The 14,753-nt window shown below is 39.9% G+C and overlaps 1 protein-coding gene across 1 annotated transcript; it reads left to right on the top strand.

Moving 5' to 3' along the window:
• The first annotated feature begins 201 nt into the window (after window positions 1–201).
• Window positions 202–5,013, top strand: LOC142596498 (transmembrane emp24 domain-containing protein 7-like). Its single transcript, XM_075725624.1, has 3 exons — window positions 202–369; window positions 2,057–2,302; window positions 4,777–5,013. The coding sequence occupies exons 1-3, from the start codon at window positions 202–204 to the stop codon at window positions 5,011–5,013; spliced, it is 651 nt and encodes a 216-aa protein (XP_075581739.1).
• Window positions 5,014–14,753: the final 9,740 nt, after the last annotated feature.

Genomic DNA, 14,753 nt, shown 5'->3' with positions numbered 1-14,753 from the left:
AGCGCTTCTATGAGGGCGGTACTAGGCGCCGTAGTTCCTTTCGGGTGTACAGTGCGCTTCCTTAGGTTTCTCCGCCGTGATCGGTTTGCGCCGCAGACGTATTCCTCCGGGTTCTGCGCCTACTGGCCTCTGAAGCGGGGCTGCCCTCTTTCCGTCTGGCTCAGTCTCTGTTACCAATTAGTCCCTTCTGCACACTGAGTGATGCTGTTACGGGGCTCCGGAACCGCGGGACCGTGGGGGTGGCTGCCGCTGCTGCTGGTGGCTTGCGCGGCACGGGCCTCTGAGATCACTTTCGAGCTGCCTGACAATGCCAAGCAATGCTTCTACGAGGAGATTGTCCAGGGCACTAAGTGCACCCTCGAGTTTCAGGTACTCCTTGTTTCCCTCGGCCCCTGGGGAATCTCTTGTTATTTCACTTTTATCGTTAATATTAGGGTTTTAATAACTTAATATTTGTATAAATTTGGTGGGCATTCAAACTATGTTATGCAAACAGCCTATCTGAAGTGTTGCTTCTGGTGCTTGGTACCTCTGAATAAATATTTATATCATTATATGTTTGAATAGATATTTAAATATTTCAAATGAAATGTCTACTGTTTTAGAAAGTTTCTATATGCACATAGAAGGACTGTGCCTTTAGATAGAAGTCTCTTCATCCTTCAGGATGCTTTATCTTAAAGGCAAGAAGTTTGGAGCAAGGATTAAATTTAACTACTAGCCTGAGAGTCATCAGAATAGTAAGCTGTGAATACCTAAACTGCCAGTTGCTCTTGCTGTGGAGATAGGATAGTTAGTCTGATTCTACAGAACAATGTGCTATAGATCAACAATAATCAAAGGCTGATAGTACTTGAGACAATCATATGAAGTTTTGAGTTGCTTGGAGGTATAATCTGAATGTGCTGGTGTTGGAAAGAAATAATGTCATTAATTGTGCAGGAGTGAGGCAGCAGAACCTCTAAAACATTGCTCTGTTGACATGCACATATGAAAATGAGCCAGGCTGTACAGCCCTGTTGTGGTTTAACCCCAGTCAGCAACTAAGCACCACACAGCTGCTTGCTCACCCTCCCCCTGCCCTGGTGGGATGGGGGAGAGAATCGGGGGAAAAAAAAAAAGTGAAACCCGTGGGTTGAGATAAAGACAGTTTAATAAGACAGCAGAGGAAGAGAAAATAATGATAAAAGAATATACAAAGCAAGTGATGCACAATGCAATTGCTCACCACCTGCTGACCGATGCCCAGCTAGTCCCCAAGCAGTGATCGCTGCCCCCCAGCCAACTCCCCCCAGTTTATATACTGAGCATGACGTCATATGGTATGGAATAGCCCTTTGGCCAGTTTGGATCAACTATTCTGGCTGTGCCCCCTCCCAGTTTCCTGTGTACCTGGCAGAGCATGGGAAGCTGAAAAAGTCCTCGACTAGTGTAAGCACTGCTTAGCAACAACTAAAACATCAGTGTGTTATCAACATTCTTCTCATTCTAAATCCAAAACACAGCCCTACACCAGCTACTAGGAAGAAAATTAACTCTTATCCCAGCTGAAACCAGGACATACCTGTTCTACTGGACGTATGCCATTCCTGCAACATAAAGCAGCTTGACCTAATAGGCTAGTTAGTTTAGGCCATACATAAAGGAGCTGTTTTATTGCATTTTGGCAGTCTCAACTTGCTGAATAAGTTGCATGGATGGGCTTGTGGATATAGTAATTTACTGATTTATTACAGTAATGTCTTTGCCCCATCAAATTTCATCTACTCTAGCCTTTGCTATAGTACCAATAACTTAAAATGAAGTAACTAAAACTTCCCTCATAAACTGTTAGAAAAGAGAGTTGACACTACATATCATCAATTTAAAAGATCTTATTTTGAGTTGTTCCATGTGTCTTCCATAGGACGAGGATTTTTGCAAACTTGTATTGAAAGATTTCCAAATGAATGCATTTTATTTTAAAACATTTGTCAGATCAAACAATTCGAAGTGCTAGTTGGGGGGGAAGTGCTAGTTGGATGTTCTGCTTAAGACAATTTCTTGTTGTTTTCAGGTGATCACTGGAGGTCATTATGATGTTGACTGTCAGTTGGAAGGTCCTGATGGTGCTGTATTATACAAAGAGATGAAGAAACAATATGATAGTTTCACATTTACTGCATCCAGAAATGGAACATACAAATTCTGCTTCAGCAATGAGTTCTCTACTTTCACACACAAAACTGTGTATTTTGATTTCCAGGTTGGAGAAGATCCACCACTGTTTCCTAGTGAGAACAGAGCAACTGCACTTACTCAGGTAAAATATTGTTGTGTTTGACAGCAACTGTTAGGTGGAGGGAATGTTTTCAAATTCAACTACATTAGATAACTGTATCACTGTTGAAAATGAATGGGTTGGAGCTTCTTTAAAATAAACTGAGTTACTAAAAGTGAACCTTTTCCAAAAATTAGGATTTACAGAATGCAGAGCTGAGGAGGAATTACCAAGTGCTTAAGTGGAAATTAGGGAAAATATACAGTGGCCTAGAGTTTAACGGAACTTTTTTTATGTCATGGTTCTATGTCTGTGGAAGTGTGGATTTTATAAAGTGTAAAATATCAATGGATCAGGGTTTTCAAAATTCCTGAACTTTGGAGAAACTTTGAGAACAGCTTATTTTTTATATTAAAATAGTTTAGAGTCTTTTTTTGAATGGAAGACTTGAATGGTTGATCTCTTATGTAACTGTCACTTTTAAAATGGGAAGATAATTCTAGCAAAATAAACAAATTAACAAAATCAGTTATACTTAACTGGCTTCTAGATATGTCATTTATAAGGCACTTAGGTGGCAAAGCAGTATTCTTGCTCCAGACTTATTTTCCTAATGTTCCCTTCTTTCTTCAGAATTTTAGTTTTACACTACTTCTGCCCAAACTAAATCAGCCGGCTTCACTTGGAGCAGTCACTTCATGAATTCTCACTAACATTCTTACACTATAACTGTTACCAAACTTCACTTTAAACAACCATTTTAAAATGCTGGACGTGGCCACTATTTTACTAGTTTGAACTCAGTGGTAGAAATGCCACTTCCTAAGTATCCATCTTGCTCGCTTGAATTTACCCCATGTAAGTCTGCAGTGGCTAAAGATTTCTAATGAGTAGGTGACTTGCTGTGAATTCAGTTATAATTCTTATCTCTTTCTTCTCATCACCTTTCTCTTCTGCTTTATGTTGTCTTTTGATTCTTGATCCTGTAGCTCCCTATCTCCCTGCACTTTCTTTAGTCTTCATTCTGTGCGTTGTTACATGTTTTGGTTTTTTTGTGTATTGGTGGGGGGGTATATTTGGGGGTTTTTGTTGGTCAGTTCTTTGGCACCAGTAGAGAGTATTGAGAACACAGAAGATGCAGATTCTAGATCCAGCATCTCTGCAGGCTGTGGGAGAAGGTATAAGAAAAAGCTTATCACTGGGTTGTAGCCTACGTAATGCAAATCAGATCTTTGGGAAAGGGGAAGTTAACTTTCAGAGCATAACACATCTTTGGTAAGTAGTATGACCAAATTTGGGCAGACTCACAGGGACTGTAAAAGGTACATCCCTGAAACTAGACTTTGTTTAAATTTAAGATCCCTGCTGCAGAGTAGGGGAGGGCTCTATAATTTAGCAGTGAAACAAATGGCAGAACTTAATGCATGAAATATCTTCCTGAATTTTGTTTAGAAGAATATCTTGGACTTGTTCAGACACCTGTCCTGAAAGTCATCAACTTGAAAAGCTGATTTGATACAGATATAAGTAACTGACAGTGGTTTTTATTATAAAAGGAAGTGTTTGACACCCTAATAGATTGTGCTTTTGATCTTCAGGCTGATTTTTAGGGGATAGAACAACTAACCAACTGGCTAAAACTTAAGTATTTTGAAGATATTTGTTAATTTCTTGATGGTCAAAAGACAGTCATGGGTCTTGACTCTTACTTTCAGAAGATAAACTGAAAATGGAAGAAGTTTATGTGTAAAATGATCTAGGTCTTGGAAAGCCTGTACATAAATTGAAAAGGTTAAGATTTTTCAGGTTACAAAAGAGAATGTGATTTTTATGAAAGATGACAAGTGCAGTTGGGCAATTTGGTCTTGAGTGTTTGTTATATGAACATAGTAGGGAGCATCCAGGAACACTGAGAGATAAGAGTTGTCCTTTTTCTAATCACTTCTTACATATGTGACTAATAGAAAGGTCTCATGTCAAAAGGGCGTGTTAAGGTCAGCAATCTAGATTTCAGGCTTTTGTGAAACTTAAGTTTGAGAATTATGCAATGAAGAATCACATACTTCTGAAATATGAAAGTGTTTTAATATCTACTGTGCACATCTTAATGATATAAGAAAGTTACTAGCTATCTAAATCTGGGGAGAGATTTACTGTTTGTTTTGCTGGTGTATGTGGAATTAACATGTTGGATCACTGACATATTTAATAGTGTTTATATTCACTTTTGAACCCAAACGTGCATGAATTTTAATATTCAGTTTGTGGTTCTTAGAGTGAATTACTTTTTATTGGGTCTGCAGTTTTGCACACTTCGGTACTGAAGTCAGTCACATTCTTGTGTATAAAACTTGAATAATATGTTAGATTTATGGTATTTCAGTCTGACGGACTGAGATAATCTTTCATCTGTAAAACTATGTGAATCCTAATTTTAAATATCAAACCACAAAACTTCATAGAACAAGCATTAGAAGGGTTCTTAACTGAGCTGTGTATTTGTTTTGCTTCTCTAGATGGAGTCTGCGTGCGTTTCAATTCATGAAGCTTTGAAGTCTGTCATTGATTATCAGACTCATTTCCGGTTGAGAGAAGCACAAGGCCGCAGCAGAGCAGAGGATTTAAACACAAGGGTAGCCTATTGGTCAATAGGGGAAGCAGTCATTCTTCTTGTAGTTAGTATTGGGCAGGTATTTCTCCTCAAAAGCTTCTTCTCAGATAAAAGAACCACGACAACCCGTGTTGGATCATAACTGGTAGTGATAGTGCTTCAGGTCATTGTGCTATTCATTTGTGAAATTACTCTTCTCCAATTAATTGTAGGTACAAAGGAACTAAATATGTGAAACATCTAAATGTATACCCCTCCTTGTTGATTAAAATCACAAAATGTACCCCAAAAGTTATGAAAGGGACACCCAATTTGAAATATAGAGTAAACAATGTTTTCTGATACTTGTATTAAATATCTGGCAAGGACCAGCCTCTCTTTGTTTTGTTGATTTTAATCCACATTGAGTTTAACTTGACCGATAAGATTACCCATCTGTGGTATAATGCTTTAAAAGAACCCAACAAGTTCTAGTGTCTGATGTGAAACACAATACTCATGAAAATTTGATTTGACTTTAATTTTCAGGCTGAATGTATTGGATTATAAGCAAGTTAATGTGATGAACTGTAGTTGCAAGATGTATTGCACTGTGTTGATTTGCTGTAACAAAAAAATCCAGTCATATCCTTTGCTTATCTGTAAAACTGTTGCAAGCTTGATACTACATAATGGTGCAAATTCTCCACCTGTCTGATAAATCTTCACCTTCAAAACCTGCTAAATTTTATACTTGAGTGTATTTGCTTAAACACACACTTCTCTACATTAAAATATAATGCTTTTCCTCTTTTACAGTGTTTTACTAAACAACTTCTAAACTGAGACTACACAGGAAATGTGCTTTCTCTATTCAAAAACTTAAATCTCCAAGTTGTTTTTAAAAATGCAATAAAATAGAGAATCTTGTAACTTTGTCACTGAAGCTGTGCAATCTCTGTACTTGTGCTGCTGTTGCTGTCAGATTTAAGACCAGAGATAGTTTGACAAGCAAGTGGTATCAAGCAATACAGCACCAGCACTGGACAGTTATATTGCATCCATTAGGCACATGCAAAGCTTTTTATTAAATTGTTTTCCTATTAAGAAGCCCATTTGATACTAAGACTGCATTGTGCGAGTACTGTAAACTTTATTTCCTTGTTTGGTGCACTGATACATTATGGCCTTGTGCATGTAATTGCCACTGTCTTATGTTAGTGGTCAGGAAATGTTTTAAATATTTGGGGGTATCTTTTTGATAGATTTGTAGCTGCATTGCTTCCACTGGTCATGTCTTTAGTTTATGTATTGTAATAAAATCTTGTTTTATTTGGATGTGGAAGATAGTAAATGTACGTACATACAAGTAGCTTGAATTGAGCTAGTCAAAATAAGGCTAAACTTCAGATGATTCTGGAGGAATAAATGAACTCTGACCAATTTTTAAGTGCACACAAACAAAACTAAGATGAAAAAAATTGTTGAGTTACTAACTCTAACTCAGAAGACTCCACTTAAACTAGTTTTCAGCAAGCAGAGAAAGAATGCTAAATCCTCATTAATTGCCTGTATTATTTCCAGCAAAAAATTGACAAGTTACACATACATTTATCCTTATGTTTCAGCAACTGATCTTCAGTATTTTTTGTGTTTCATTACACAAATGGTGCAGTTTAGGTGCAAGAGATAAAAACATGATTTAATTTTTTATATTTTGACTAATCTTCTGAAGTCTGAATATCACTTGTTGAGTAGCTTCAATCACAACAAAAACATTTGTTTCAAAAATTTAAACATTTTTTTTCCTAAAATAAGCTAAATCAGTTATATGTACTGTCAAGACTGGTAAACAATGGGGTAAACAAAGTATTACCTGGCTGTCACATACATGTCTCTAATTTTTCTTAATGTTTGAATGTGTTGAATGGGACTGTTTAGCTCAATATTATTCCTGCTGAAGTTTAGTGGACTTAAATTTTGCGTTGAAGTTAGGTATCTGAACCAAACCTCTGGTATAATGCTGTATAATATGCAGCAATAGCTTAAAAATGCCTTTATTTTGGGGTTATAAAAAACATGATACACATCTAAATATTTTATATATTTTTGAAATTAAGTGATTGGATAGGATATAATAAAACACATGCTACCACTTCAACACTGGGTGAAGAAATACTTTGTGATTTTTATTTTTTCTTTTATTATTTTTTGGTTAAAGCTGCATATATGAAAAGAATAGTTCAGTCAGTGGTGCGATATGCAACTAAATTACCCTGTGTTAAATGAGATACATTGTGTTTGAAATTGTGAAAGGTTTCAACTGTTCCTTGGATGTTTTATGTTTACATAATTTCTTTTCATGTCCTGAAATGTTAGTTCTTGTTTTAGTTTGAAGGGGAAAAAAAAAAAGTTTGAATAAGACAAAAAAACCCTGTGAATATTGTATGGGGAAAATACACATTAATATATCAATGTGATTTGATTTGTTATTCAAAGCTTTTTGAAGAATAATGCTCCCCTACCAAATGAAAACAACAATTTCAGAAGTCAGCCAGTATTTTAACACATTACCTTCAAAAGTGTTAATCTACCTGACATTTGATTGTTACTTCTATTACTGTACACTGAGAATTGTACAAGTTGACTGCTGTTCATAATTAGACATGCTTTAAGGTCATAGTTAAAACTCAAGTTAGAGCAAGATGGTGTGGTTACTGGCTCTTTGCTCAGCACATTATCAGTGCATGCAATAGTAATTATAAACCTGTTTCTGTTGGAGTGGAATTTTAAGTATTTGACCTCTGATGTCTGGAATGACTTGACCTATTGCATCTGTTCCTGTTAATACAGGATGACCTAGAAAGATTTATCTAGTGATGTCTAATGACGGGATATAAGCTTTAAGTAGTTCTTATATAGTAGCTAGATGTGTGCTTGGAGGTATTTTATATTGTGTAGCTTATTGTTGACTCTTAGCGCATACCACTTTGACAACTTTAAGTTTTAAAAACCTGACATAGTAACCATCACTGGTATGTGGGCACCTTCCAAAATGGCTTTTTCCCTCCTGTTTTTTCTTCTCCTATGTTGGTTACTCTACATTCAAAATCTTTCAAGAATATTTACACTAAGTGGACTAAAGAAAGTTTTTTGGCTAGAAATATGGGTAAATTCTACTCTTTCTGTGACATGTTAGTTATAGTCAAGTAGTGGTGTGGGGTATTTTTAGGTGCCTGGCACCCCAGGATTGGAAGGTAGCTTAAGATTGTGGTGGTGTGCTGCACTGGGGGTGAGGGGGAAATAAGAGAGAGATGGTGCAGTGTTCTTCCTGGATCTCAATAAGAAAGGCCTGACAACAGATAGTTTAAAAAAATAGCTGTTTTAACGTGATAGAATAAAAAGAGGAATATAGATAGTAAATCTTATGTCCCTTCGGATGCTGGGAAGCCCATGTTTGTGAAGCACTAGATGGATTTTCCTGCAGCACGCTGCACAGATTCCATCCATGGAAAGGTTCTTCCTCCCTCCCATGGCATGGTGCCTCTTACTTTGTGTAACAAACAGAATCCTATATCTTCTCCTGACAGGCTGGAATGATCCCACACACCCTGCCACTCATAACTATCCAGCCTTGGGGTAGATCTCTGGATGATATTCTTAAACTGCTTAATAACCTTTGTCAAAACCGAAACAGTATTCCCAAGAAGTATCAATAGAAGTATCTTACCTGCCCAGGGGTGTTGAAGATACTGAAAAGCTGTTGTAATGAAGGAGGAAACATCATAGAAGAAGGTAGCGAAGGTGCCATTCTGTATATCCTCCACAACAAGCCTCTCAGAGGAAGAGGTATAATTGCTACCTCTCTCCATGAGGTGGTACCTGAAGTACAGTAATGACTTGAGCATTCTTTGGTATTTGGGTTTCATACACAAGGTCAGGGTTTTGATAAGGAACCTCCCAAGCAAAAGATCATGAATCACTGCAGAGCATAGCACACTGCACAAACCAACACCAAGCTTTAACATGTACTGCAAAAAAAGAACATGGCGCAGATCAGATGAACTAATATCGTGACCGGCAACTGTTAATAGATTCCTTAATACACTCTGGTTAATGTGTTGTTATCTCAAACCCTTCGAGCCCCACGTTGGGCGCCAAAAAGGACTGTTGTGGTTTAGCCCCAGCCAGCAACTAAGCACTATGCAGCCGCTCGCTCACTCCCCCTACCCCGATGGGATGGGGGAGAGAATCGGAGGAGTAAGAGTGAGAAACACTCCTGGGTTGAGATAAGAACAGTTTAATAATTGAAATAAAGTAAAACAGTAATGATAATAACAACAATACAATAATGATAATAATAATAATATACAAAGCAAGTGATGCACAATGCAATTTCTCGCCACCCGCCAACTGATACCCAGCCAGTTCCTGAGCAGCGATTGCTGCCCCCCGGCCAACTCCCCCCAGTTTATATACTGAGCATGACATCATATGGTATGGAATAGCCCTTTGGCCAGTTTGGGTGAACTATCCTGACTGTGCTCCCTCCCAGCTTCTCGTGCACCTGGCAGAGCATGGGAAGCTAAAAAGTCCTTGACTAGCATAAGCAGTACTCAGCAACAACTAAAACATCAGTGTGTTATCAGCATTTTTCTCCTACTAAATCCAAAACACAGCACTATGCCTGCTACTGGGAAGAAAATTAACTCTGTCCCAGCTGAAACCAGGACATCTATATATGTGACAAAAACATATAAATAAAATAAAGAGCACACCTAGTGGTGTTCTTCACTTACTGGTTCCTTTAAGAAAAGTGAATGACAAATCTCATATCAGATACAGCTGATTCTATTGCATGTAACTTTGCTGATACACCTAATCCATTATATGAATATACCTCCAGGATGAGAGAGTGATATCAGGAGAATGACATTAGACAGAAAATAAAACCAAGAATTCTTTGACTGCTTGTAACACCTGAATAAACATTTATAACTCAACTTTCTGTTAGACAAACTCAAAAGAGAAGAAAGGAAAAATCCTCTTGAGTTTTATGTATGTATTACTTATGTATTTCCATAAATAAAACGTAAGCAGTCTAATCTAAACACTACAAAAACCTTTTCTTTGACCTTAATTGACTGGCAGAGGCTCAGCTGTAGTACAGGTGACCCTTTGTTTGTCAAGCAGATAAAATAAAAGTTTGAGTTAAAAGGCTCTCAACTAACCTGAGTTTCAGTGCTATGCTCCAATCTGTCCCTGAAATGCTGTAACTACTGCTTTGTTACTGCAGTGAATGCCTGAAGCCGTCATTTCTCAGTCACCTCCTGACTATTTAGGGAGAAAATCTGGCCTAAGGGTGTCAATGGGAATTTTGCCACTGACTTAATTTACAGCCTGGATTTCACCCACGGCTTGCTGAATCACTGTTTTCTTTTTTACTGAGTTTTCCAAAATATATGATATTAGATAGCCTTCATATTCTATTTTCAGAACTATTGCTTTTTCCAAATCAAACATCTCCACTGTGTTCTTGGTCTTGCTTTCCTCCCATAGCTACTTTAAAATTCTCCCCTATCTACTTGAAAATACCTGTATCGTACAGGGCCAGGTTTGTCAGATGTTTTGTTAGCCATTCACCGTAATACAACAGGCTAACTCTTCATGCTGAAAGAACGTGTGAACTCCCGGAGCACAAGGTATGTCAAAGTTGCCAACAGAAGTCTCTGAAGGGATCTTCTGAGGGCAGCCATGGACATACATTTAATTTTGCAGATTGGCAAAAGCACATCATCTTTCCAAGTCTGTGATTAAGTATCAGTCTGCAGTTGGGGGTCTGGGGCTCTTCAAGCTGTTGCATCTCTGAGAAGATCCTGTCTATCTCCCTTTACATCTTCTCTGATGCTGTGCAGTGTGCTCACTTTCTCCTGTAACTCCTCCACTTGGCAATACAGCTCCTCCAAGACAGCACACCTCCTGCAGGACAGAGGACCATCTCTCCTGGCATCAGGGAGAGGCCCCAGGCACTCCCTCCAGCCTGGGACTTGGAAAGCTTCTTCCACCATCCAAAGCTCCATCTGCGTTAGAGCAGCTGCCCCTGTGTACTAGTTTTGGCTGGGATAGAGTTAATTTTAGCTTGTATGGTGCTATGTTTTGGATTTGTGACCAAAACAGTGTTGATGACACAGGGATGTTTTAGTTATTGCTGAGCAGTGCTTACATAGCGTCAAGGCCTTTTCTGCTTCTCACACTGCCCTGCCAAGCAAATAGGCTGCACAAGAAGTTGGGAGGGGACACAGCCGGGACAGCTGACCCCAACTGACCAAAGGGATATTCCATACCATATGATGTCACGCTCAGCAATAAAAGCTGGGGGAAAGAAGGAAGAAGTGGGGACATTTGGAGTGATGGTGCTTGTCTTCTCAAGTAACTGTTAGGTGTGATGAAGCCCTGCTTTCCTGGAAATGGCTAAATACCTGCCTGCTGATGGGAAGTAGTGAATGAATTCCTTATTTTGCTTTGCTTGCACACACAGCTTTTGCTTTCCCTATTAAACTGTCTTTATCTCGATCCATGAGTTCTTCTCACGTTTGCCCTTCCGATTCTCTTCCCCATCCCACTGCTGGGGGAGTGAGCAAGCAGCTGTGTGGTGCTTAGCTGCCTACCAGGGTTAAACCACAACACCCTGCTAGAGCAGAAGCTTCAACACCTGCTAGGGAAACTGCCCTATGTGTGTTACCACCATATCTGAGACTGTTATGCTGCTATGAATTCAGCTGAGGCCCTCTTCTTTGTGCCCTTCTATGCAAACTGCTTCATCTGTTGACTGCCTCTGTTAGCTGTATGAACTGCTATGTTCTGGGCCTGGCTCTTACATAGGCCTCTTCCTAGCACCGGCTAAAAGGGTGCTTCATCCTCTCTAATCAGGGGGCAATTGCAGCAAAGGTTTCAGGCATCCTGGGTCAAGGGCAGCTGACCATGCTCATTAAACGCTGCTAGAGCTTTCTCAGGTCTGCACCCTTGTGGCTCCCCTTACCTTGTTCCTGGCAGCAGCAGGCACCCTCAGGTTTCTCAGAGGGTTCCCAGGTGTTTCCTGATGATCCTCAATCTCATCCCCAGAAGATCCAGAAGCTCCCAAAGTAGAACCCAGAGACTGCTGCATCTGTTGGCTGTCTCTGTTAGCTGTGCTCTATTAGCCCAGGTATCAGGTGGGTGGAGGGTCCACGCTGGTATCTGTAAGTGTGGAGTGCCTGTGTGATGAGCGCGTGAGTGCATGCATGTTTGCTAGTGAGCATCAAGCTGGATTAGCTAGCGAGCAGGGGACCCATGAAGTGGGCAAGAGGGCCTGGGATCCAGGCAGTGGTACCAGGCAGACAGAGGGGACCATGCTGGTACTCAGGGGATCTGCAAATGTGCGTGTGCCTTTGCTAGTGAACTTCTATCTCTACCAGCCAAAGAGGAGGAAGGGGACTTGGCTGCCTACATGCTTCTGATTTACATGAGTCCTGTATGTAGGTGCTGTTGAAGGCAGCACCTTGTCTGTGTAGCCAGCTGTGTCAGTGTTCTCTTTGTGCGTGTGTGCGCACGTCTGGGATACATGCTCAGCTTTGCTACTGGTTGAATCTGCAAACAGGAAAGCGGCAGCCTCATCCCTCAGTCCAGGCCAGAGACCCCAGGTCTCCAGGCATACCGTACTGGGCTCCAGTGGCTGGGCAGGAGGAAGTCCTGAGCCAAAGCTGCTGGAGGTGATGGCTGCTCTTAACATCCCTTAACAGGCTTTGCAGTAGCAACAGAACCTCAGAGGTTACAGAGTAGTTCTCTAATCCCAGAAGCTATTCCTGCTCCTCGGTATTGCCCATCCTTATGCTTAGGACATACAACTTCAGGTCCATCCTCTAAGTAAGTGATTGACAGATCAGCACACCTAGCTCCAAGCACTCACACAGCTGCTTTGCAATTCACTTAAGGGCAAAGCTCTGTACCTGTCTGCAGAGAAACACAGGAAGTAACATTTTTCAGCATGTTTATTTCATCAGAGTGCTGATTGCAAACATGTGGTGTGTCCTAAGGACATCTTTGTCAGCTAGGGAGAGAAGAGGAAGCTCCTTCTTCTGGCTTCTGCTCTCAGAGTTTCTTGAGACAGTGACTTAGGAAACAAGGGGGAACACACAACAAAAACCAAAACACCCAACACTTAGCATTCATGGGGCTATTTAAAAAAACCCAAACAAACAAAAAAAACCCAAGAAACACCAAAAAACCCTGAAGATCTGAATGGGATCAGAGAGCAGGATGTAGCTTGTTTTCCTAAAAGAAGTTCTTCCTTCTATAGTCAGGGAACACACTGTGCTCATGGTAGCTCTGTGTTTCATCTGGATCTCAGGGACACTAGCCAGATCAGAATAATGTGTGCCACACAAGCCTCCTATGTTGTTTCTCTAATCATTAGGAATTAGAGAAACAGACTGATGAAGTTTCATACCCTAGAAAATGCATTAATTCACACTTTAATCAGCATGTTAAACATTTTTCACTACCTTTGGCCATAGGTTAGCTAGCTAGCCCTGCCTAAACTTGGGAGAGCACAGGGCTCCAAAAGAATAGAAATCTAAACCCAAGAGGAGGAGGGAGGGGCGTGAAAAATAACTGAAATATGAGCCAGCGAACAGCATATATATTTTTATCTTTGTATTTCAGGAAAATATTTTTTATACTGGGAAATAAAGTGCAAATGGAGTTGATTTTGACATTATGTGTTCCTCTGAACCTACAATGAGGCAGGAAGGAGGCACACTTCCGGATGTTAAGAAATTAGGCTTTAAAAAAAAATTATTTACTCATTTATCTGTACAGAAGTTCTGTAGTGAATTAGGAAGTAAAAGCAAAGAGGAAACAGGCCTGGAAAAGAAAGTAAGTGCTCTTTTATTTGCTTGAAAAAAAATAACCCTAAGCATTTCTTCTGTAGCATGCAAGAATGAGTGATTAGCTTAGAAGAGTTTGGCTGTCCCTGCTTCAGTGCTCATCCATCCCTGAAGAAATACAATATAAAGTACCCACAAGAGTCAAAGAGTTGAGAACTAATTATTCAGTAAAGATTCATATAAGCTACACGGGTCAGAACTAACCTTGGAGGACTATGTGGTTGTTTTGCTTCCTTTACTAACCAGAGAGGCTGAAGCTACTGACCATGCCTGAAACAGACTCTCTGACATTCAAGGATAGCAAAGGCTTTCGTGAGCTAAACTGGAAGGAGCAGAATATAGCATAATTGAAAAGTACCGAGTTTCAAATTGGTCTACTTGTCTTCACAAACAGTCACTGTAGGCAGGTTACTGTTTTAACCTTGGAAGGGCTATATTCTTGCAACCTAAGTTTCTCTTAAGCATGAGAGGGGTGTGAAAAATAACTATAAGGATTAGCTAGTGAATAGCACATCTTATATCTTTGCAGTTTAGGAAAAGACTTTTGTAATGGAAACAAAGTTACACATAGAGTGGATTTCAATTCTGCTGCGTTCCTCTGTGTCAACACAGGAAGAAGATGAATAGCACTCAAATATCAAGACTTAAATAAGTGTCATTTGGGCTTAAATTTAAAAATTGAAAAAAGGGAACTGATTTGTTTACACAGAGATTCTGTAGTAAGTTGGAAAGAAAATAACTCTGGACTTAATTATGCACAAGAACATTAACAAACTGTGTTTACCCAGCAAGGGAACCTCTGCCAGCAACAATTCCCATGAGAGGCTTCAGGGCTCCCAATCCTCGGCATGGAGAGAGCGCGAGAGAGAGCGAGAGAGAGAGAGAGAGAGAGAGCGCGCGAGTGAGCGAGCGCTGCTCACCTGCTTGCTTCACATAGATGGAAACCCCCACAGCATTTCCCAAACTTCTGTGAACAGCT

Source organism: Pelecanus crispus, chromosome W (genome assembly GCF_030463565.1).
Source record: "Pelecanus crispus isolate bPelCri1 chromosome W, bPelCri1.pri, whole genome shotgun sequence".
NCBI classification, from domain to species: Eukaryota; Metazoa; Chordata; class Aves; order Pelecaniformes; family Pelecanidae; genus Pelecanus; species Pelecanus crispus.
This window is presented reverse-complemented; position numbering and strand designations above follow the sequence as displayed.

Coding starts and splice junctions, on each gene's coding strand:
- LOC142596498 (XM_075725624.1), top strand. CDS start 202: ATGCTGTTACGGGGCTCCGGAACCGCGGGACCGTGGGGGTGGCTGCCG. Junction 370..2,056: donor AGTGCACCCTCGAGTTTCAG/GTACTCCTTGTT, acceptor TGTTGTTTTCAG/GTGATCACTGGAGGTCATTA. Junction 2,303..4,776: donor GAGCAACTGCACTTACTCAG/GTAAAATATTGT, acceptor TTGCTTCTCTAG/ATGGAGTCTGCGTGCGTTTC.